Raw genomic sequence first — 22828 nt, 5'->3', positions numbered from 1 at the left:
TTGTTTGTTTTGATTTTTTGCGAGACAGGGTTTCTCTGTGGCTTTGGAGCATATCCTGTCACTAACTCTGTAGACCAGGCAGGCCTTGAACTCACAGAGATCTGCCTGCCTCTGCCTCCCGAGTGCTGGGATTAAAGGCGTGCGCCACCAACACCCGATTTATTATTTTTACATGTTTGTTTGTGTATGCACATTAGAGCAGTTTCCAAGCAGAAGATGACATGGGATCACCTACAACTAGAGTTACAGATGGTTGAGAACTGCCTTCTGGATGCTGGGAATCGAACCCGGTTTCTCTGCAAGAGCAGCCACTACTCTTAACCGCTAAGCCATCTCTTCAGCCCCAAATTAGTATTGTTATGCAATACAAAAGTCCTCAGATTGCACCTGGTAGGACAGCTTGGTCAGACCCTCAGGCGCCTCAGGCACTTCTAGGCCCGGCCCCCTTATTTACATAGACCTCGCCCATAGCCACACTGCGCTCCGCCTCTTCCGTTACGGTCTCCCTTTCCGTCCAGCCGCGCTTCCAGCTCCGCCCCTCCGCCGCTGAGTTTCGGCTCCTGCGCGTGCGCAGCCCGGAAGTCTCGCGCCTTGGTTCTGGCTCGCAGTGAGTTTGTCTGAAGGATCTGAGCGCGTGGCGGAGGCGCCATGGGGAAGCTGCGCCGTCGCTACAACGTGAAGGGGCGGCTTCAGGCGGAGCCGCGGCCCGCCAAGGGCCCCGAGTCACCCCCTGTGCGGCTGGAGCTCGAGGGTGAGGAGCCGGGGGCCGGGAGGGTCGTTGGAGTGGAAGCCGGGTTCCACGTGACCGGGACAGGGGGCGTGACAGCCTGTCTTTACTGCGATGTGGGGACGCTGCTGGGAGTTTGTTGCACAGATGAGTGAGGTCTTCGCATCCATTCCCAGGCCCTCCACAATTATCTCCTTTCCAGTGACTCGTAAATGTGTGTTTCAACCCAGACCTGTGAGCCGTGCGCCAGGCTGCTTGCAATGTTTGAGTACTGGGGCACTTGTGAGCAGCGGGGACACTGTTCTGGGTTCTGGGAGTAGTGACAGCGGAATAGAGAGATGGAAATCCCTGTCACTCCAGGCATACCTAGTTATCCGGATCAGACGGGCAGAGGGAAACGATAAAAAAAAAAGCATAGTATATGGCGGGCATGCAGGGGTAGGTACTAGAGAGCCAAAAATTGAGGTGGGTGGTGTGCTGGGGAAGGCCTCCCACGGAAAGTGCAATGCCAGGACCTTAAGGAGGCCTGGGTGCGGATGAGGGATGAAACCCCGGGACTATCGGGGTCATCGGGTTTGTGGGTTGTATAGATGATTAGGACTTTAAAGAAAGGGGAGGGTAGTGTGTAACAGCGGCATATTAGCTGTGGCATTACAGGTTGAAGGATGATGGGGTGTGAGGCTGGAGTTGATGCTTGGACCAGGGAGATGGTGTTTGGATTGTGGTGTATTCTGAAGGAGGGCTGGTTGGATTTGCTGACTGACTGGGCACAAAGGTGACAATGGACATTGGTCAGGCTGCTGGAGAAGGCAGATGTGGGCTGCTCAGAGGAGCCACATGAGCTCAGTTTTGGGTGTGAGTGCTTGGGCCCCTGCAGGTGTTAGAATAGAAGGAAACCCAGCAGCTATTTCATCAGCTGCTCAAGACAGGCAAGTTCAGGGGGCATAAACAATTTTGTGTGTAGATGGTATTTATTTGAGTCTGACGTGGCTCGCTGAGAAGAGTCCAGATATGAAAGGGGGGGATTGGAGATCTGGGAGGAGGGTGCTGGCCTTGAGCTTTCGAGAACTTACCCTTTATCTCACATGCTGCCTGGGGTCCTGAAGGGATGACAGGAGCGGAGCCATTGGTTAGAGTATTAGAGGACATGGCCACCAGGGTCAGGAAAGTCTGGGAGGAGAGTGAGCTGAAGAGCAATCCAGTGGATTCAAGTGTGACTTCCAGGCTCCTGAGACTAAACATGTTCCCAGATGAAACAGCACCATCTGTTGGAGAACGCCTCCCGAGGGTGTTCTTTGATCCCTTGGTTGGACCAGGAAGGTGGTGAGTTTGTAGGAAAGGGCATCAGAGAAGAATCTGTAAGTACGAGGTCTCTTGTGGTTGTTAAGGTTTGGGGCTAGTCACTTCACATACCTGGGCCTTTGTTTTCATACCTATAACATGATACCTAGCCTGGCGGTGGTGGCCCATGCCTTTAGTCCCAGCACTCAGGAGGCAGAGGCAGGTGGATCTCAGTGAATTCGAGACCAGCCTGGTCAACAAGAGGACAGGACTGGCTCCAAAGCTGCAGAGAAACCCTGTCTCGGAGGAAAAAAAAAAAAAAAGAGAGAGAGAGAGAGAGAGAGACCTAACTTTTCAGAGGTGGAATCATACACCCTCTAGCTGTTTGTTTTTTTTGTTTGTTTGTGGCTCTTGATTTAAAAGTAGATGTGGCACAGCCCACACACAGCTCAGTCTATTTCTGAGTTAACTTCAGGGTCTCATGTATCTCAGGCTGGCCTATGTAGTTAGGAGTGACTGAACTTCCAGTCCTCTCGCCTTCCCCTCTCAAGTGATTACAGATGTGTGCCACCATACTTGGTTTTATGTGGTACTGGGTTTGGAACCCAGGGCTCTTAATATGCTAGCCAGGTTCCCTACCACCTGACCTATATCCCTCAGACCCTATAGAATGATTATAGCTTGTGACAGTTGTGACACAGACCTCTCCTTGTTCAGCACTCAGAGATTCATAGGTGACATAGACCCAAGTGCAGGAGGTGATGACCTAACTTGATTAGACTTGTCATCAATAAGCATCAAGGACAGACACTCCATGACCTCCTGAACGTTAGTCAGACATGTTGTCTTTTTAGACAAGGATGTGTTGAAAGGAGTGGATGCCAGCAATGCACTAGTGTTGCCGGGGAAGAAGAAGAAGAAGACCAAGGCACCGCCCACATCAAAGAAAGAGAGGAAGCCACTGACGAAGAAGGAGAAAAAGGTGCTACAGAAAGTCTTAGAACAGAAGGAGAAGAAGAACCAGGTACGCCTCACCGTGGCAGGTATGCCCCAGCTCTCCAGATTATGGGGGGAGCTCAGGCATCTCTGTCCCTCCATGTGCTCTCTGCTGCAGCAAGGTTGTAGAACTTCGTGAAAGGAGGGGAGTGTTTTGTGTCCATACAGTGACACTGTAGCCATTAGCTACATTTGGCATCTGAGACTCTGAGCATGCTGGCCTGTTTTTAAAATTGTGACATGTACTTGAAGATGTGTATATAAGATATGAATGTATAATGTTAACGTCAATGAAGCCAAAATTGCCACACTCACACTGGCTGAAAAAAGTTATATGGCCATGTGGGTAGTTCAGGGACTGGCCAAATGAGCAGTCATGTCTATCCCCAGGTCAGGAGGGGGTGCTGTGCTTTATTCAGTCTGGTTCCTGGGCATAGGGATCACCAGTAGTCACATCACATTGTACTACAGAACTGTGTCCCATGACCCTAACTTTTGTAAGTGTGAAGGCAGAACTAACCTGTCTATCGAGAAGACCTCATATGGGGTGACATTCTGCCCAACATTTTAGAGTCTAGTATTAACTAGGTGGAGCCCCCCTTCAAGTCTGGCCTCCTCCCAGGAGAAAGCATGGGACCCGGGCACTGGTCAATAGCTACCTGGTAACTGAGTGCTTGTGCCTTTCCCAGCGTGCCGAACTGCTCCAGAAACTGAGTGAAGTCCAAGTGTCAGAGGCCGAAATGCAGCTCTTCTACACCACGGCCAAGCTAGGCACCGGAGACCGCATGTATCATACCAAAGAGTGAGTGAGTCATAGAGCCTGAGAGGGCTCACACAGCTCATGGCATCTTGCATGGGTGGGAGTGTGTGGAGGGTTATCCATACTGAATACTCCTCTGGCAAAGGCCATGCGCCTGCCTGCCTGGCATCTTTGTCACAAGTAAGTCACATTTTCTCACCCAGCATGCCTTGATCCCGTACTTCAAAGGCCCCATTTGTCATGAGGCTGCCACTTGAGGTTTTTTCGTGATCACTGTTCAGCTGCATAGGTGACATCAAGAATTCAGAGGCTTCACACTGAAAGCTCACTTCCTACCTGGACTTGACCATTGCAACTGTGGGGCCATCCCAAGCTGGCATTCCTGCAGGGCAGCATACCCCTGACCAACATGCATTCTCAAACACACACACACACACACACACATACACACACACACACACACACACACACACACACACACACACACACACACACACACACACACCACCCCACAGCTTCACTGCTCTTGAGTACTGCCCCAGCCTCACTGGACCTAAGGTAGAACAAGGAACACAATACTCCCTTCTCTTTGGAAGTTGTGGTGTTCATTAGCCAAATTAGCCATTACTCATATACTCTGCCAAAGGTAAGGCAGAGACAAGGGTACATCTAGGAAAGGGACTACCATCTGGGATTGAGCCCAGTGACACACAGTCTCCCTGGTAGGTGACTTTGGGCAGACACTTGAGTGTGACAGTCTGTGGGAAGTGTGTCTCAGGGGAAGGAATAGCCAGTGCAGAGGGCCTGGGGCCAACAGGGTGTGGCTTCTGGCCCATGGTGAGGCACCCCCATAGCCATGTCAGGTGTCCTGAGGTCCCTGCCTGAAGTTTGTGCTTTTTTAGGAGGAAGCTTGACCAGCCAGCAGCCCAGGGCCAGGAGAAAGTCAATAGCCTGGGTGGGGCTCACCGGAAGCGCTGCAGGTCATCATCAACAGAGGAAGAATCTGAGTCTTCAGGGGATTCAGAGCCTGAAGAAGCCACAGCTGCCCAACCTGGGGGCAGCACAGGGACAAATGCAGCGCATCTGCCCCCAGCTCCTTCTGAGGCCAAGAACCCTGTACCCAACCTCCAACCCCCTCCATCTGGGACCTCTGTACCTTCAAAATCACAGGCCTCTACCCCACCTCTATCCCTGGCCAAGCCTGCCGTCTTCATCCCTGTGAACCGCACCCCTGAAATGCAGGTGTGTTCTTCTCTTTGTGGTTAGAGACACAGGTTAGTGGGTTATCATGGAGAGGAGCCTTAGTGTCCACTTCTAGGAATGGTGGAATGGTTATGCCCACCTTGTGGGGCTCTAATGTGGGATGGGTGGTATAGCAGTGTTTCTAGGACCCAGGCTGTTGCTTCTCCCTAGCCATTCAACACCAATTGGCTATGCCTTTTATTTTACTTTATTTTATTTTTTGGTGGGGAGTGAATTTAGAGACAGGGTTTCTCTGTGTAACAACCATGACCATCCTGGAACTCACTCTTGTAGACCAGGCTGGCCTCAAACTCACAGAGATCCACCTGCCTTTGCTTCTCAAGTGCTGGGATTAAAGGCATGTATCACCACAGCCCCGCTATTTTATTTATTTATTTATTTTAAGATTTTATTTATTTATTCATTTATTATGTATACAACATTCTGCTTCCATGTATATCTGCACACCAGAAGAGGGCACCAGATCTCATAAGGGATGGTTGTGAGCCACCATGTGGTTGCTGGGAACCGAACTCAGGACCTCTGGAAGAGCAGTTGGCGCTCTTAATCTCTGAGCCATCTCTCCAGCCCCGCTATTTTATTTTTTAAAAGACAATTTTTAGCTGGGCAGCCTCCAAAGCCACAGAGTGTGTGCCTGTGTATATGTATACCACATATGTCCCTGCAGAGGTCAGGTGAGGGCATTGGTTCCCTTGGGACTGGATTTACAGATGATGGTTGTGAGCTGCCGTGTAACTGCTGGAAATTGAACCCAGGGCCTCTGCTGGAGCAGCCAGTGCTCTTAACCACCAAGCCATCCCCTTAGCCCCTGACTATACATTTTAGACACTGTGTATCATGCATGGCCTGTGTGTGAGTGGGGTACCCTCTTTTCTGCTGTTGTGCAGCCCTTCCTTCTATCTTCTCCCACAGGAAGAGCGGCTCAAGCTCCCAATCCTTGCTGAAGAGCAAGCCATCATGGAGGCAGTGGCTGAGCACCCCATTGTCATTGTGTGTGGCGAGACTGGCAGTGGGAAGACTACACAGGTGCCCCAGTTTCTCTACGAAGCAGGCTACAGCAGGTGGGGCTGGGCCAGGGTGTCCTCTACTCCCTGGGGACGGTGGACACTTAGTTTCCAAGAGCTGCTAAGGGCCTGAGCTCCAGTAGACACAATCCTGGCTCTATTGTGTGACCTTAGACAAATTGCCCACCTCTCCAGGCCTGTTGTCAACTGTGAGATGGGGGTGATGACACTAAACTCAGTGATCATGTGGGTTCCGTGACTAAAGCTGGTGCTTTAGTGTCAGGCACATGGAATAGTGTGTTTCCTGGTGTTACTGTGGCCCCCTGTGGGCCTCTTATGACCACTGTGTGTCAGGTCACTGCTCTCAGTAACTCATGCTCACCACTGTGGCTTGTCCCCTTGGCACGTGGCCTTGAGCAGAGTGATTAGCATGTGGGATGGTCCAGGTGAGCCACCCAAGCTAAAGGGAATCCTCTCACATGCACACTCAGTCTGTGTACATGGAAATTTTTCTTGCTGGGTTCTGTACACTCTGATTTTCTGTACCCTGCCACCCACCTCAACTCACTATGAAGTTATTAAGTTGCTGTTAATTATTTTAATAATTAAGTTATTATTCAGTTGCCAGAAAAGTTGTCAAGGTGATGCGAGGTTCTAGTATTCCTTTCAACTGGGCCTCCACTCGGTCAGCATTACAGGGTGTATTTGTCATACCTGTTATCTGAACTCAGGCCTTCTCTGGACTTACCAGTTCACACATGTACCTCATCTATTCAGGAATGCCATCCAGATCAGCCCCATCACCTAGAGGAAACCTCCTCATCCTAACAGTATCCCTTAGAGATGTATCCCAGCTATATACCAAGTTCTGTTAGGTCCCCATCAGTGCTGTGGAGTGTGGGCTGTCCCTTGGCTGTGCTGTATTGACACTGGGCAAGCAATATCTGTACCCTGTGCTTTGTGTTTCATCCTCAATGATGGTGACCCCTGGGTGTAAGTGCTCTGGGACAGACAGGCGTGGCTAATGTGTTGTGTCTTCTTCCCTAGTGAGGACAGCATCATCGGTGTCACAGAGCCCCGTCGAGTGGCTGCTGTAGCCATGTCCCAGCGGGTGGCCAAGGAGATGAATCTGTCACAGCGGTGAGGCCCTGACCCCTAGGGGGATAGGGAGTCTTTACAGTCTTTCTGGGAGGAGGGTGCAGGTGGGTGTCCTTTTTTCCTCACTCGCAGGGATGGTCCAGCAGAGCCCTCTTAACCTGCTAAGGCGGGGCTGCAGAGCAGCGAAGGGCCTGCTGGACACCCAGCACTTGTCAAAGGACAGTGTACTTGTATAGAACCTTGGCTGTGAATAAGTGGCAGCCATCTAATAAGCCAGTGGTATAAGGCCATGTAAACCCAGAATTCTTACTGTAAAACCTTCTGCCTGGGACTTACATTTCTTTACACTGTGGTGTTGGAAATGGAACTTAGGGCCGTGCATGTACTAGGTGCTCTGCCACCAAGCTCCTCACCAACCCTGAATTTTTAACTTTTTATTGTAAAATGTTTAAATGTCCACAAATAGAGAGGATAATGAACCTTAGATACCTTAGCGCCAGTGTCAGTAGCTGCCATCTGTGGCTAGCCCTGTACTATCTCCATTATCTTGTAAGGGTGTATCTCTGGGAGTGAAGACCTGTGTGTCTCCCAGTGAGCTTTGCCATGTTCTGTCCTAGGTCGGCAGTGTGTCTGGTGACATGAGTCTGGTTATCACTCAATCTTCACCCCTGTCCTTGGCCCCAGAGACTAGAGCTTGGGATGAGCATGTCTGGGGAGGGTCCTTCCCTGTCTCACTTGAAGGGACCACGTAGCCCAAGCCACAGCCGCCTGTAGCTCTGGAGATGTCATTAGCCCTAAGATGTGTCTTCTCCCCACAGGGTGGTCTCCTACCAGATCCGCTATGAAGGGAACGTGACAGAAGAAACCAGGATCAAGTTCATGACGGATGGTGTGCTGCTCAAAGAGATCCAGAAGGTTGGTGGCCTATCCAGTGTCATACTGAACACACAAGGGACGGAGAATAGAGTGTCACCCTGGCGTCATCACCACACTGCTTGCCATGTGTGTCTTTGAACTGGTCCATTCTCAGAGCTTCAGTTACTTGATCAGTATGCTGCTGCTTTATAGAATAATTTTCAAGCAAAAGTTGTCAGTGACAGAGGGTACAGAGTCAGCATAAGCAGAGAGGGCGTGGGCCAGTCAGCATCGTTACTCTGCATACTCATTTTTGCTAGAGGGACTGGGAATGTGGCTCAGTTAGTAGAGAGCTTGCCTAGCATGCATGAAGCCCTGGTTTCCCCCTCCCCAGCACTACAGAAAAAGCAAAACAAAAAAAAAAAAACATCATCCAAGCACTTAGGACAGATGTTCTCAACCTTCCTAATGCTGCGACCCTTTAATACAGTTTCTCATGTTGTGGTGACCCCCAACCATAAAATTATTTTTGTTGCTACTTCATAACTGTAATTTTGCTAGTGTTATGAATCTGTTTTCTGATAGTCTTAGGGGACTCCTGTGAAAGGATTGTTTGACCTAAAGAGGTCATCACCCATATGTTGAGAACCACTGACTTAAGAGATAGAGGCAGGAGAATAAGAAGTTTAAAGTCATTTTTGGTCACATAGTTCACAGCTAACCTGGGATAGCTAACCTCTCAAAAAAAAAAAAAAAAAAGTAAGGTAGGACAGGTTTTTTTTTTTTTTTTTTTTTTTTTTTTTTTTTTTTTTGAGACAGGGTTTCATTGTGTAGTTCTGGCTGTCCTAGAACTCTCACTGTAAACTCAGATCTGCCTGTCTCTGCCTCCCAAGTGCTGGTATTAAAGACATGCACCACCCCACACTACAACAGGAAAACTTTTTTCAAAAAGAAGAGGAAAAGCTGGCATTGGTGGCGCACGCCTTTAATCCCAGCACTCGGGAGGCAGATGCAGGCGCATCTCTGTGAGTTCGAGGCCAGCCTGGTCTCCAGAGCGAGTGCCAAAGCTACACAGAGAAACCCTGTCTCGAAAAACCAAAAAAAAAAAAAAAAAAAAAAAAAAAAAGAAGAAGAAGAAGAAGAAGAGGAGGAGGAGGAGGAAAAAAGCGAATTTTCAGTGTGTAATAGCAGCCCTCCCTTCTGGTCATGCACAATTCTCCCATAGGCTTCTAGGAACTTCTGAGGGAGTGGGAGCGGTCTAGGATTTTGTCACATGATTCAGTGTCTGTGATTTGGGGTTTGATAACTCTCACACCCCCTCAGGACTTCCTGCTGCTGAAATACAAGGTGGTGATTATCGATGAAGCTCACGAGCGGAGCGTCTACACAGACATCCTTCTTGGCCTCCTGTCCCGAATTGTGGCTCTTCGGACTAAGGTGTGTGGGAAGTCCACAGGGAGGGCAGACTAATGCCATCTTGTCAGAGGCTTGGTCTGGGAGGGGTCCCAGAAGACACTGCTTTCCTAGGCATGAGTTATTGCCATTGCCAGGCCATACCATTCTGCAATGCCCCCTACTAACTGACAGGCCTTGATCCAATGTCACCCATGAGTGACCTCTCCACATCCAAGAGGCTTAGGCAAAAAAGCTAAAGCTGGGAAGGCCTTGCTAGAGCCAGCTAAAGGGTACCCTCAGAGCTTCATGCTCTGGTGGGTTCATAGGGCTGCTGATTTAAGCCCTCTGCACCCCAGGCCTACTACTCCCTCCCCAAGCTTGTTCCTCTTTCCAGCTCTGTGCTCAGACAGTGGCTATGAGGGACCAGCTTTGGGGACATGCTATCTGAAGGGAACTTGATGAGCGGCCCTGTTTCTGTCCTTCAACAGACCAGCTCAGTGGAGAGGTGGGTGTTCTGGGGTGCCATGTACCCAGCCATATTAAAGGCACTGGGGATGGACAGTGGCTAGAAAGGGATAATCTACCATTCCTGCCCTCCTGGAGCCACCCTTTGGCCAGGGTGACAGGCAGTAGGCAAATTCAGGATCTGTGTGTGAGCTGAAGATAGATAAAGAGACAGGGTGAGTACCAGGGAGGTCTAACAGTCAATGGCAGTCTCCCCAAAATGTGAACTGGCAGTGAAGGTAACTACAAGCAGGATGGACAGTGGGTGAGGAGAGTTCCCAGCTCTGACACATCTACCTGTCTCTGCACCCGCATCCAGCAGTTCTAGAATATTTTATGTGCCTCCAGAAAGAAACTCTGGGTCCTATGGCTAAGCCCTCCCCCTTCCCAGTGCTGACCCTATCTTCATTTGGCTGTCCCATGAAGGTGGAATCCCACCATGGCCCCTTTAGCTGGCTTCATGTTCAGGGCTCTGGCCTCTGTCACCTTCAGAACCCCAGGGAACAGGCTTCCTGTGACTGTGTTTCATTTCTCCTGGGGGCAACCTGAGGAATGCAGTTGCTGGTTATATGTAACCATGGGGCTTCGAGGTGTATAATTCCACTTGCATAGTCTCTGTGATGTGCCTGAGTCACCAGACTGTCTTCCACAGAGGCACCTGCCCCTCAAGCTGCTCATCATGTCTGCCACACTTCGGGTAGAGGACTTCACCCAGAACAAGCGACTCTTCACCACACCTCCCCCGGTCATCAAGGTAAGATTTGGATAAGCCCCTGCTGGTTTCAACCTGGCCTTGCCATGTGAGAACTGACGGTCTTTTTTTTTTTTTTTTTTTTTGGTTTTTCGAGACAGGGTTTCTCTGTGTAGCTTTGGAGCCTATCCTGGCACTCACTTTGGAGACCAGGCTGGCCTTGAACTCACAGAGGTCCACCTGCCTCAGCCTCCCGAGTGCTGGGATTAAAGGCGTGTACCACCAACGCCTGGCTGAGAACTGACGGTCTTAGGTGTTGGTTCAGAGTTAGGAGGCCCTGGGCTGCAACATTCCCATACCTTGTGGACCTGTCACAGGTTGAATCCAGGCAGTTCCCTGTGACAGTACATTTCAACAAGCGGACCCCATTGGATGACTACAGTGGCGAGTGCTTCCGGAAGATCTGCAAGATCCACCGGATGTTGCCTGCAGGTGAGGCCCGATGGTACTGGCACATCCCTCTCTCACTGAAAACTCGGGTTTGCCTTTCATCCCTCTCACAGCACAGGGCACAGTCAAACCACCGTGGCGTGATGACTGTTCCTCAGCCTTAGCCCCACCTCCACCCCATTCGCGCGCGTGTGTACACACACACACACACACACACACGCGCGCGCGCGCGCACACACACACACGCACAAACACACACACACACACACACACACACACACACCATCTAAGGCAGAAGTGGGAGTATGGAAGCATCTTCTTGAAAAGGGCAAGCATGGATGGCCTCTGCTAGTCTAGGGTAATCAGCTCCCTCCTACGTGGTACCTGTTTCCCTGACTCCTGGTTCTCCCAGCCCCTCCGCAAGCTGTTCTTGAAAGGATAAATTTGCCAATTTGACTGGCTGGGTTCTCTCTGCAGGCGGCATCCTGGTGTTCCTCACAGGGCAGGCCGAGGTGCATGCACTGTGCCGCCGGCTTAGGAAGGCCTTCCCCACTCGATGCTCCCAGCCACAAGGTAACTGACCATCCGTCCCCTGTCAAAGCACTCCACCTCCCACCCCTGGGCCTGGCAGCTAGTGCCATGGTTGGGATGTCAGCCTCCACCTCAGCATCCTTGAGAGCCTGTACCTTGTGCCCCCGGTAATATGCTTATTGGCAGTCGTTTTGCTGAGGTGACAGGAGCAAAGTGCCTGCATTGGCCACAGGAGTCTCTTTCCACCCTCTTGCCTCTTTCCAGAAAAAGAAGAGGAAAAGGACTCAGCAGAAGGGATGCGGAGGTTTAAGAAGTCCCGGACGAGGGCCAAGAAGGCCCAGGCCATGGTATGTGGAAACCTGTGGAGCCCTGTGCTGTCCAGTTGTCAGCTTCATGTAGCTCTTTGGGTTTAAGTGTCACTAGAATAAAATGAAATGAAAGTAAAAGTCTATTTTGTCTAAGATGGCTGCAAGCCATGTGGGGCTCCCAGGGCCACACTGGTCCAGCCCCTTTCACAGCATGGTGTCCTGGTGGATAGTACAGCTATGGAAGCTGCAAGGTGGGGTTGTGTTATGATTTATAACACAGGGTCTGCCTGCAAGGATCCTGGAGCATAAATAGAGCCATGGCTTCTTGCTGAAGTAAGATCTATCTGCTCTCTGAAGCTGGAGGGCAGGCGAGGGGAGGGACCACCCCAGGCATCCTGGATACATCTGGATACAGCACCACTGGTGTGGCTACTCAATTATAGCTACTTGGTGGCCTCTACCCTCTTTTACACTTAAGGTGGGCCAGGCAGATTGTTAGACTCTGTGTACATGGCTGTGAGCAGCCTTGTGGGATGTACCCCATGCTTATGTCTAATTTATTTATTTGTTTGTTTATTCAGATAGAATGTCACAATGTAACCCTGGTAGGTCAGATACTTTCTTTGTAGACCAGGCTAGTCTTGAATTCACAAAGATCAATTTGTCTGTGCCTCTAGAACACTGGGATTAAAGGTTTGTACCACCACACCTAACTTATACCTAATTTTTGAAAGAAAAGAAATTTTTCTTTAGACTGATTTCATTTTATGTGCAGGAGGTTTTTTTGTGTGTATGTATGTGCACCACGTGCATACCTGGTCCATGTGGAGGTCAGAAGAGGGAGTCAGATCATCTGGAACTAGAATTAGAGATGGTTGTAAGCTGCCATGTAGGTGCTGGAAATCAAACCCAGGTCCTTTATATGAATAAGTGCTATTAACTTCTGAGCCATGTCTCCAATCCCCGTTACTAATTTTTAATCTAGGAAACTGATGCAGAGATTATTGTTCAGTGACCTAACCTTATAGGTCCCTGTGAGGAGATGCCCTCTATGTGTGTGGCTTTGTTCACACTCAGGTCATCTCACCTCATGGTGTTGCTATCTCCTCACCCAGGCATTGCCCCAGATCAACCTGGACAGTTACTCTGTGCTACCAGCAGGAGAAGGCGATGAGGACAGGGAGGCAGAGATGGATGACGAAGAGGAGGCCCTAGGCTCTGACTTGGATCTGGACCTGGGTGATAGTGAGACAAATGAAGGTGTGGCCTGGGAGAGCCCTGCCCTCAGGTTCATTGCTTCTTGATTTCAGCATAGGTCTTCTGAGCCCCTCTTGACATGATAGGCTCTGTTGGCCCTGGGACCAGAAGAATCTTAAGTCCCATCCTCATAAATGTGACCAAACACATCATGGCTCCTGCTGGTATGTGAGCACAGAGGATGGGCCTTTCTGATTGCTCTGCCCACTGCGGTCTCCTGAGATTCTAATACTTGTCGTGGTAGTGCTGGGGTCATCATCCCTAGGTTGGCCTTTCCTGGGCAGACACAGGCCTCATACAACAGGAAAGGCATCTAAATTCTCAGGACCTCTTGAGTATGTTGATGGGACAGCTCCTTGTTGTACAACTTGTGCTAGGTATGGTAGCACAGACCTATGGTCGCAGATGCTCAAAAGGCTGGCTTCAATCCAGCATAGGCTGTGTATCTTTAGAGAGAGAAACTTACATGGAAACTTTTGTGTCCAGAAAGGACTCCTTCCATACAAACAGAGTCTGCCACACTGCCCAGACACATACCTGGGGCTAGCTTGCTCTCGGGATGCTGCTCTGTGGCAGGCATCACATGCCTATGCTGGGCAGTAGTAACAGCTTTCAGGGGCTTCCTAGTATTGTGTCTGAACATGAGCCCTCAAACCTGGGGGTGAAGGGATGGGGAGGTACCAGGCAGCTAGAGGCATGCCTATGCCTGTGGCATCTATCCAAACCAGACTCCAGTGTCCCATGCTTGACCACAGGTGAGCAGCCAGATGCCTCCCTGCCCCTTTACGTGCTCCCGCTCTACTCTTTGCTGGCCCCGGAGAAGCAGGCACAGGTAATGGGACAGCTCTTGGGAGCATTAAGATGGGGTGGGTCAAGCCTCAGGTGCTTTTCCATCTGCTTACTGACCAGCCCCGGATGGTGGAGGGAGTGATCGAAACCACTCCTGATGGTTGTGTGTAGAGCTTGGTGGACAACAGGGGTTCTTTCCTAGCTCAGAGCAATCTGTCCACTGGCTGTCTCAGGTTTTCACCTGGTTCTGATGTTGTCCTGCCCACCTCCTCTTCCCAGGTCTTCAGACCTCCTCCAGAGGGGACAAGGCTATGCGTCGTGGCCACCAATGTGGCCGAAACGTCCCTGACCATCCCTGGCATCAAGTATGTGGTGGACTGTGGGAAAGTTAAAAAACGCTATTACGACCGTGTGACAGGCGTGTCCTCCTTCCGTGTCACCTGGGTCTCCCAGGCATCTGCTGACCAGCGGGCAGGTCGTGCAGGCCGGACAGAGCCAGGCCACTGCTATAGGTAGGCCACTTGTTCCTGCACCACACGCATTGAGATGCAGAACTGCCGCTGCCCCTCTACAGTGAATGGGCCCTGTGTCCTCAGCACCATAGCTCTTCCCACACTGCTGGTCACTTTTCCCCGTCCTTGGCTGCTCTGTGCATGATGGGTGGTCCACAGCTAATTCAGAAGTAATCTACTTTCTAGAATGCTTTCTTAGTTGGGCTACCGTCACCACCACTGAGGCAGTGCTCCTGAGAGTGGTTGCTCCCTGTGGACACTCCATAAGGCATTACCTTCTGTCAGTACCCAGCAGATGTCCACCACATGAGTTTTGGGGACATCTTAACAGACTTTCTCCTGGTGGCTTTGCTACCATCCATCTCTGCTGCACATTGAGGGGATTGCTCCTTTTTCCTGTTGTAAACACACATGTCCCTGTGTTGGTTTGTCTGTTTATCCTTGGCCTTGAGGAGCTCTAGACTCGGTGCTTAACAATGAAGGAACTAGCCACTGGGCCAGGTTCTTATCTCACACCTTTGCCCATTTTTGTTTGCAGTCATATGAGGCAGGGTCTCCTGTCACTGGGTTTGGATCTGTGTTTCCCTCAGGCAAGTGCCCTTAGCATCTTTGTGCACTGCCTGTGTCTGTGCCTTCTCGGGAACTGTCTGCTGAGACCGTTCCTCAGTTCTAAATTAGGCTCTGTGTGTCTGCTGATGGTTTGGAGGGCTCTTCTGATGTCCAGGAGATAGATCCTCATCAGTTACGTCCCTGGTCAATATTTTCTTATAATAATGTCACTTTGGGGAGCTTTATTGCCATTCTTCCAATACCATTTTAGTTTACAGAAGGGAAGACTTAGAAAATATGAGAGTATAGTCAGGGTAGCTGGAGGTGGTACTCATTGCCACTGGTGAGGGGAGGGCCTGACCCTTGAGTGGCAGGTGTGATTGTTGGGACCAGAGGTCTGGTTGACTTTCTTCTCTCTGGTCCCTTACTTCTCCCCACTTAGGCTGTATTCCTCAGCTGTTTTTGGGGACTTTGAGCAATTTCCTCCCCCAGAGATCACTCGCAGACCAGTGGAGGACTTGATCCTGCAAATGAAAGCCCTCAACATCGAGAAGGTTAGTCTTGGCCAGTAACCTCCCTCCTGCATTCCCAGTCTGTCCTCAGCCTTGCCCAGTCTGTCATCCCAGAGCTACACCTCCAGGAAAACCAAGTGAAGTGGTATCCTGGGGTTTGTCAGAAGGTGCCCTGGTGGCCCTCAGTCTCTGGTGAGGACAGCTTTATTGTCCCCTGGGGGACAAAGGCATATGGACAGACAGCCAGGTCTCACACTGTTTATGGGCACTCAGAGATGTCCTGCTGATCCCTGAATGTTGGCTTCACTGTTGTGGTCCTAAGACTTGCTGTCCGACTCCAGAATAAGGTGGTCCAGTGAAGAGAGTGTGCTTATGCTGCATGCTGTGCCCTAACCCTGTCATATGACAACCAGATACCCACTTAACAGATAAGGAAACCAAGGCAGGGAAGAGTCGCCCTCTGTTCATCTAGTAAGTGACAGAACCCAGGTGGCTGAAAAAACATCTGGTCATGCCCCAAAACAGAGGAAAGTTAAAAATGAAGAACATATCTTAATTGGTCTAGGGATATGGCTCAGCAGGTAAAGGCACCTGCTGCCAAGCCTGATGACTTAAGTTTCAAGGAACCACATAGTAGAAGGAGAAAACCAACTCCTGCATGTTATTCTCTGTCCTCTGCACTTGCTCAATGGCACATGTGTACCTACATACACATACAAATAAGTAAATTTAAAATTGAAAAAAAAAAAACCATTAAAAATAAAGAATATATCCTTGGCTAGGGATGTAGCTTGATTGGTTGAATGCTTGCCTCAAACACACAAAGGACTGAGTTTGATACCCAGCACCACATAAACTGGATATGGGGTGCATAAAACTGAAACCCCAACACAGGCTATAGAAACAAGATGAGAAGTTCAAGGTTAAGTTAGACATAGTGACCCACATCTATAGCCCCAACACTTGGAAGCCTGAGGCAGGAGAATTGCCATGGCTGAGGCTAGCCTAAACATGGGTTTCCGCACAAGAATGAAACCATGTGTTTTTCTTTGTTTTGAGACAGGGCCTAGTGCTGTAGCATTGGTTGGCCTGGAGCTCTCTGTGTAGTAGACCAGGCTTAGACTCAGAGATCTGCCTCTTGCTGCTGCCTCCCAAGTGTTGGGATTAAAGGTGTGCACCACCATACCTGGCAAGACCCTATCTCCTAAATAAAAAGACTGTTTCCTCACTGTGTGCAGTGGCACAAGCCTATGCCCTCATCTTAGGATGAGTTCTGGTAAAGAAATCTGTCCCGTTAAGGAGGAGTGGGAATCCCCAGTGATTTCTTTTCTTTGTTACAAACAACTGATTCAGTTAAGAAAACTCACATACTTTAGGTCATCCGTGAGAACTTCACGTTCATACCTGTGGCCATGGTTATGTTTTTCCATGCATAATACCTTAATTGTCAGGCTGTTTTTCTAAGTATTACATGATGATCTGTATGTTGTTGCATTTAAACTCCCAGATGAGCCAGGCATTGGTGGAACACGCCTTTAATCCCAGCACTCGGGAGACAGAGGCAGGTTGATCTCTGTGAGTTCGAGGCCAGCCTGGTCTCCAGGATAGGCTCCAAAGCTACACAGAGAAACCCAGTTTCTAAAAACCAAAATAAATAAATAAATAAATAAATGAATAAATGAATAAATAAATAAAAATAAACTCCCAGATTTTAGTTGACAAGGATTGCCCCTGGCACACAGTAGGCTTAATTTGGGGTCATCCTAGCACATGGACCTGGAAAGATCTTGACAACTTCCAGAGCACTCAGGATCCATATCCCCATTAGCATGACCCGTGGCCTGGAGACAAGCTGGAGTGAAGAGGGGCCAGTACCTGGTACAGCCAGTGTGACCTCATGGGGCTTGCTTCTCTGCATCACTCTGCCCTCTCCTGCCTTCCTGTATCCAGGTTATCAACTTCCCATTCCCCACACCTCCCTCAGTGGAGGCCCTCGTTGCCGCTGAGGAGCTGCTGATTGCACTGGGGGCTCTGCAAGCACCTCGGAAAGAAGAAAGGTAGGAGGGGGAGGGTGGACCTAAGCATGCATAGAGCCTCTAAGTACAGGTTCTATGGCTCCTACCCACTGTGACTCTTGTCCCCAGAATGAAAAAGCTGCAGATGTCACAACTGAGCTGCCCCATTACTGCACTGGGACGGACTATGTCCACCTTCCCCGTGGCACCCCGCTATGCCAAGATGCTAGCACTGAGCCAGCAGCATGGCTGCCTACCCTATACCATTGCCATTGTGGCTGCCATGACTGTTCGTGAGCTCTTTGAGGAACTGGACAGGTAAGTTGGTAACAGCCTGGTCTCTTGGAGCCCTCTGTTCTCTTTGATCTGTGGTGGCCTGGGGACCCTATGTCTGGAAGAAGGGATACAGCAGTGAGGATCTGGAGATGCTGATGTTGAAGCTCTGTGGGCCATGTGTGTTTACAGACCAGCTGCCAGTGAAGCGGAGCTTGCAGAGCTGAAGGGCCGTCGAGCCCGTGTGGCCCAAATGAAGAGGACCTGGGCTGGGCAGGGGGCATCTCTGAAGCTTGGTGACCTCATGGTGCTACTGGGTTGGTGCCACCTATAGGGCATGGAGGAGGGTGATTGGTAGTTCGAAGTGGGTTAGAACCAACTAGTGAGAACACCCTACTCCGGCCCCACAGGTGCTGTGGGAGCCTGTGAGTACTCCGGCTGCTCACCCCAGTTTTGCCATGCTAATGGACTGCGATACAAGGCCATGCTAGAGATCCGACGCCTCCGTGGCCAGCTGACCACCGCAGGTACAGCCCAGGCAACAGTGTGGGCAGACATCTGGTCCCTACTTTGCAGGTTTGGGTTTGGTGTGATGGAGACGCAACAATTGCTCGTTTGCCTGTCCTTTAAGGTGGACTCATTACCCCAAGTCAATTCCAAGTGTCCTAAGACAGGTCCCCTTGCACACTCCCTCAGGCCATCTGCCCCTTGGCCACACCCCTTGGTCCTCTTCCTCTGTTCAAGCCAGGACCTTTCTTCTCTCCTACATGTCCCCCAGAGTTCTGGCCTCATGGGTACGGGATTCACACTCATCTTAGACTCAGGTGGCTCCTGTCAACAGCATCTAAGATTCAAGGAGTGATACAGGGTGGTCACCGGGTTCAGGTCACATCTGCACAGTCCCCTCTCCAAGGCTAATTGGGAACTCAGTGCTGTTCTAGCAGCTCCAGGCTTTATGGATCAGTGGCTGTTCTCCAGCCCACACTTGGTAGCAGGTTATCATTGGAGGCCTACTTTCCTGTTCATTGTCATACTTATGCAGCCTTATCCTCAGAGGCAACAGCCTGCAATTTGTGGACAGTCACGTGACAGTAATGACAGGTGGCCATGTGGGGCCACAGGTCTCTGCAAGCCACCTTTCAACAGAGGCAATGGTAGGGATGAGGTTCTGTAACTATCCTACCACTTGGGAGCCTGGAATGGCTGTCCCTTGGCTGGGCTTTGCAAGCATGGGAATCTAGACCTTGGCTCAACAGAGTTGAGCCACTGTTGACCTATGTATCAGAATCAAACACTATGTGCGTGGGGCCCAAGTGTTGGGTGATTTCCTGAAGGCCTGGTTGACTTCTCTGACCCTGGACTTATGCACCTCTTTCTCACCTTCCTCCCAGTCAATGCAGTGTGCCCTGAGGCCGGGCTTTTCCTAGACCCCAAAATGCAGCCACCTACTGAGAGCCAGGTGACCTACCTGCGACAGATCATGGCAGCTGGCCTGGGTGACCACCTGGCTCGCCGGGTTCAGAATGAGGATCTGCTAGACCCCAAGTGGAAGAACGCCTACAAGGTGGGATATGAGCCTGCCCTTGGCAACTGACCCCATGACCTAGGAAAGCCCCATCAAAGAGCAAGTGGGGGCTGTTGTTTGTTGGAGGTTAAGATATTACCCTTAGCTTCAAGGTCATAAAGTCAACCCCCTGGCTTTACTATGTTCAGTATGGCTAGCATCAGCACAGTCAACTGAGAGTTTTCTCTGCCCTGGAGAACCCAAGCCTTCTTTCTACCCATCCCCCAGTGTCTCTGGCTTTTCCTGTGCTAATGGCTTCACCAGGAGGACCCATGTGAAGCTTGGTGTGCTGGGACTACCTCCCTCTCCCAGCATTGTGTTTCTGAGGTCTGTCCACACCACCAGGGCCTCACCTTCAGTTTTTGAAACAGGTTGATCCTCCTGCCTCTCAAGTACTAAGATTCCATGCTATGCCCCCACATGGAGATTGCGTTTTACTTTGTGCCTTAGTGTATGGTGCTGTGGTGCATGTATGGAAATCAGGATTTCAGACATCTTTTTTTCGCCTTTCACCATGTGGGTCCCAGGGAATGAACTTGCATTACCAAGCTTGGTGGCAGGTGCCTTTATCCACTGAGCCATCTCACTGGGCTCTAGCTCCCTGTTTTAGTATGTGGAGCACACATGTACAGGCAAACATCCAACAAGTCATCAGGCTTGCATGGCAAATGTTTTTATTCATTGAACCATCTTCCCAGCTCCATGCTTCAGCTCTGTTGATGGCCAAGGAACAATGTATCCTTGGTAGTACCTGGTCATTGGCTCTCTGGCTTGATGGTTGGACTTGAAGGGTCCAGAGAGCTCAGATTTTTCTCTGACCTGAGCCTCCATCCACCTCTCTCTGCAGACCCCTCTCCTGGATGACCCTGTCTTCATCCATCCCAGCTCTGTACTCTTTCGAGAGCTGCCTGAGTTTGTGGTCTACCAGGAAATAGTGGAGACCACCAAAATGTACATGAAAGGTACTGTGTAGTGGCCAGGACTTGTGTCACAGGGTGGTACCAGTAGGCTCTGTGGCGCACTGTGTCTATCTGGGAGAGCATATGAGATCTGACTGTGCCCTCTACTGGCCTCAGGTGTCTCCACCGTGGAAATCCAGTGGATCCCATCCCTGCTGCCCTCCTATTGCCAGTTCGATGCGCCCCTGGAGGAACCAGCCCCCAGTTACTGTCCAGAGTCAGGACGGGTGCTGTGCCACCGGGCCAGTGTGTTCTGTAAGTCAGGGACACTTCCTTTGTGGTCTGTCAACCTGTAGCCATGAGCTTCTTAGATTCATCAGTCTATGTCCTGTTCTTGGACATGTATCTGAGGATGTCACCTTAGCCCTCCTGCCCCTCTGATGGGCTTGGGAAGATGTGTGCAACATGGGCCCTTAATCACATGTTCCCATCCTCCAGACCGAGTAGGCTGGCCACTCCCTGCCATCCAGGTTGACTTTCCTGAAGGCATTGACCGCTACAAGTACTTTGCACGGTTTCTGCTGGAGGGACAGGTAGGTACATGGGCTACCTGTGGCCTGTTTCCTAGGTGTCAAGAACTGCAGGCCCCACTCAACCAGTCTGTGCTCTCTCTCCAGGTCTTCTGCAAGCTGGTTTCATTCAAGAGCTGCCTGCTGTCTAGCCCCAGCACCATGCTGAAGACTTGGGCCAGGTACAAGAGTATATTCCTAGACTGTCGAGGCAGGCGGTGGCAGAGAGAGGCTCCTCCAGGGCTCCTTTGTCAGTCATGTATACTGGAGATTTGACAACTATAGGAGCCTCCTTCATTCTGGAGCTATCAGTGAGCCTAGCACATCTCACTCCTTTGAAAGATACAGGGACCCTGTCCCCAACCCAGGAATTTCCCTACCTGTCTGTCTCCCATTGGCTATATATTTCCAATCTTTCCTCTTCCTCTTTTCTGTGTCCCCTCCTTATATGGGCCCCAGTCTTGGTGGTAGGGCCCAACCTAGTCCAATGTACCCTCATGATAAGGAACATCCATGTACCCTAAGGGGCTGGTTAGACATGAGTAGGGAGGGATGCTGGTGAACCCTACATGCTGCCACTGTGTACAGGAGGCTTTCTGTGCTGAGTGATAGGTGTCACCAACTGTCCACTCATCCTTTCTGGGTGTAGTCAGCTGCCCCTTTCCACAGGCTGCAACCCAGGACGGAGAGCCTATTGAAAGCCCTTGTGGCTGAGAAGGCAGACTCCCGTGATGCCCTGCTAGCTGCATGGAAGAAAAACCCCAGATGTGAGTATGACCAGGCTGAGGTGGGGGATGTTGCTCAGTGGAAGGACCTCACCATACCATGGGCTATGGTGGTCTGTCCAACCAAGCCAGTCCCGTGCCTGGCCCTCTAACCCTGGCTACCTTTTCCCCACAGACTTGCTGGCTGAATACTGTGAGTGGCTCCCAAAGGCTATGCACACTGACGTTGAGAAGAGCTGGCCCCCCATAACTGACTGCTGACCACACACCCAGCTACAGTCAGCTGGCTCCTAGGCTGTTACTAGGAACCACACTGTGACCCTGGAAGCCCTTTTTTATCTTGGCTCAATTCAGAACCAAGTTTGCTGCTGCACTGACCATGAGTGCCTTCTTGACTGTTCCGACAAGAGAGATAGGTTTTCTCTCTTTTCAGGTGACATAAGCACCTGTGAATGTACAGGGTTACACTGGGTCAGGAAAGTGGACTGTTCCCCAAGTGCACCTGTTGGGCAGCAGGTGCATTTCAGACTTCTGTGACCCAGGGATTTTTTTTTTTTCCTGAAAGATTAGCACCAGGTGAGGGATGAATATAGCCCAGAGCCCTGTTCCACACAGGTGGAAACTGGTTACAAGGGTCCTGCTTTGGCATCCACAGACAGCAAGTTCTGTTTCTTTTTTTGTTTGTTTGTTTTGGGTTTTGTTTGTTTGTTTTTCAAACAGAGTGTCTCTGTGTAGCCTTGGCTGTCCTGGAACTCAATCTGTAGACCAGGTTGTCGTTGCCACCGCCACCTGTCATAAAATGGACAATTTTCAGAAGATGAAATGGAAGTGGCCAGCAACAGACAAAATTAAATACTCAACCAGGACTTATGAAATGGCACTGGCTATTCTCCTGGAGGACCTGGATTGGATTCCTAGCACCCACCTAACAACCATCTGTAATTCCAGTTCTAGAAGATCCAATTCCCTCTTCTGGCCTGTACAGGCATTATACACATTGTACACAAATAAACACATAAATTATAAAAGTAAAATCAAACTTTATGAGCCATCAGAGAAATGCCAGTCAAAACTACATGAGAGGTTGGAGAGATAGCTCAGAATTAAGAATACTTGCTGTTTTCACAGAGGACCAACCTGGGTTTGGTTGTCAGCTCCCACAAGGCTGCTCACAATCATCTGTAGCTCCAGTTCCAGGGGAATTACATGAGATTTCACCCCTGTCAAAATGGATTTTGTACATGAAAATAGCAAATGAGCTGGGTGTGATGGTGCACGCCTTTAATCCCAGCACCAGGAGG

At 50.3% G+C, this 22828-nt stretch overlaps 1 protein-coding gene across 1 annotated transcript; it reads left to right on the top strand.

Annotated features, from left to right (window-relative positions):
• Positions 1 to 559: 559 nt before the first annotated feature.
• Dhx37 (DEAH-box helicase 37) lies at positions 560 to 22393 on the top strand. Its single transcript, XM_027413862.2, has 27 exons — positions 560 to 751; positions 2863 to 3032; positions 3694 to 3806; positions 4667 to 5006; positions 5940 to 6088; positions 7079 to 7171; positions 7948 to 8044; positions 9308 to 9421; positions 10536 to 10637; positions 10952 to 11066; positions 11502 to 11597; positions 11820 to 11902; positions 12979 to 13123; positions 13876 to 13952; positions 14189 to 14421; positions 15413 to 15524; positions 17433 to 17539; positions 17627 to 17815; positions 17963 to 18087; positions 18181 to 18297; positions 19162 to 19334; positions 20182 to 20296; positions 20411 to 20548; positions 20732 to 20826; positions 20911 to 20984; positions 21472 to 21569; positions 21703 to 22393. Exons 1-27 carry the CDS (start codon positions 649 to 651, stop codon positions 21786 to 21788), a joined length of 3459 nt encoding a protein of 1152 aa, XP_027269663.1. The 5' UTR covers positions 560 to 648; the 3' UTR covers positions 21789 to 22393.
• The last annotated feature ends 435 nt before the right edge of the window (positions 22394 to 22828 follow it).

Source organism: Cricetulus griseus, chromosome 4 (genome assembly GCF_003668045.3).
Source record: "Cricetulus griseus strain 17A/GY chromosome 4, alternate assembly CriGri-PICRH-1.0, whole genome shotgun sequence".
NCBI classification, from domain to species: domain Eukaryota; kingdom Metazoa; phylum Chordata; class Mammalia; order Rodentia; family Cricetidae; genus Cricetulus; species Cricetulus griseus.
This window is presented reverse-complemented; position numbering and strand designations above follow the sequence as displayed.

Bases quoted from the DNA above. Each gene is read 5' to 3' on its own strand.
- Dhx37 (XM_027413862.2), top strand. From the start codon at position 649: ATGGGGAAGCTGCGCCGTCGCTACAACGTGAAGGGGCGGCTTCAGGCG. The intron at 752-2,862 runs GTGAGGAGCCGG...TTGTCTTTTTAG, and splicing joins TGTGCGGCTGGAGCTCGAGG to ACAAGGATGTGTTGAAAGGA. The intron at 11,903-12,978 runs GTATGTGGAAAC...CTCCTCACCCAG, and splicing joins CCAAGAAGGCCCAGGCCATG to GCATTGCCCCAGATCAACCT.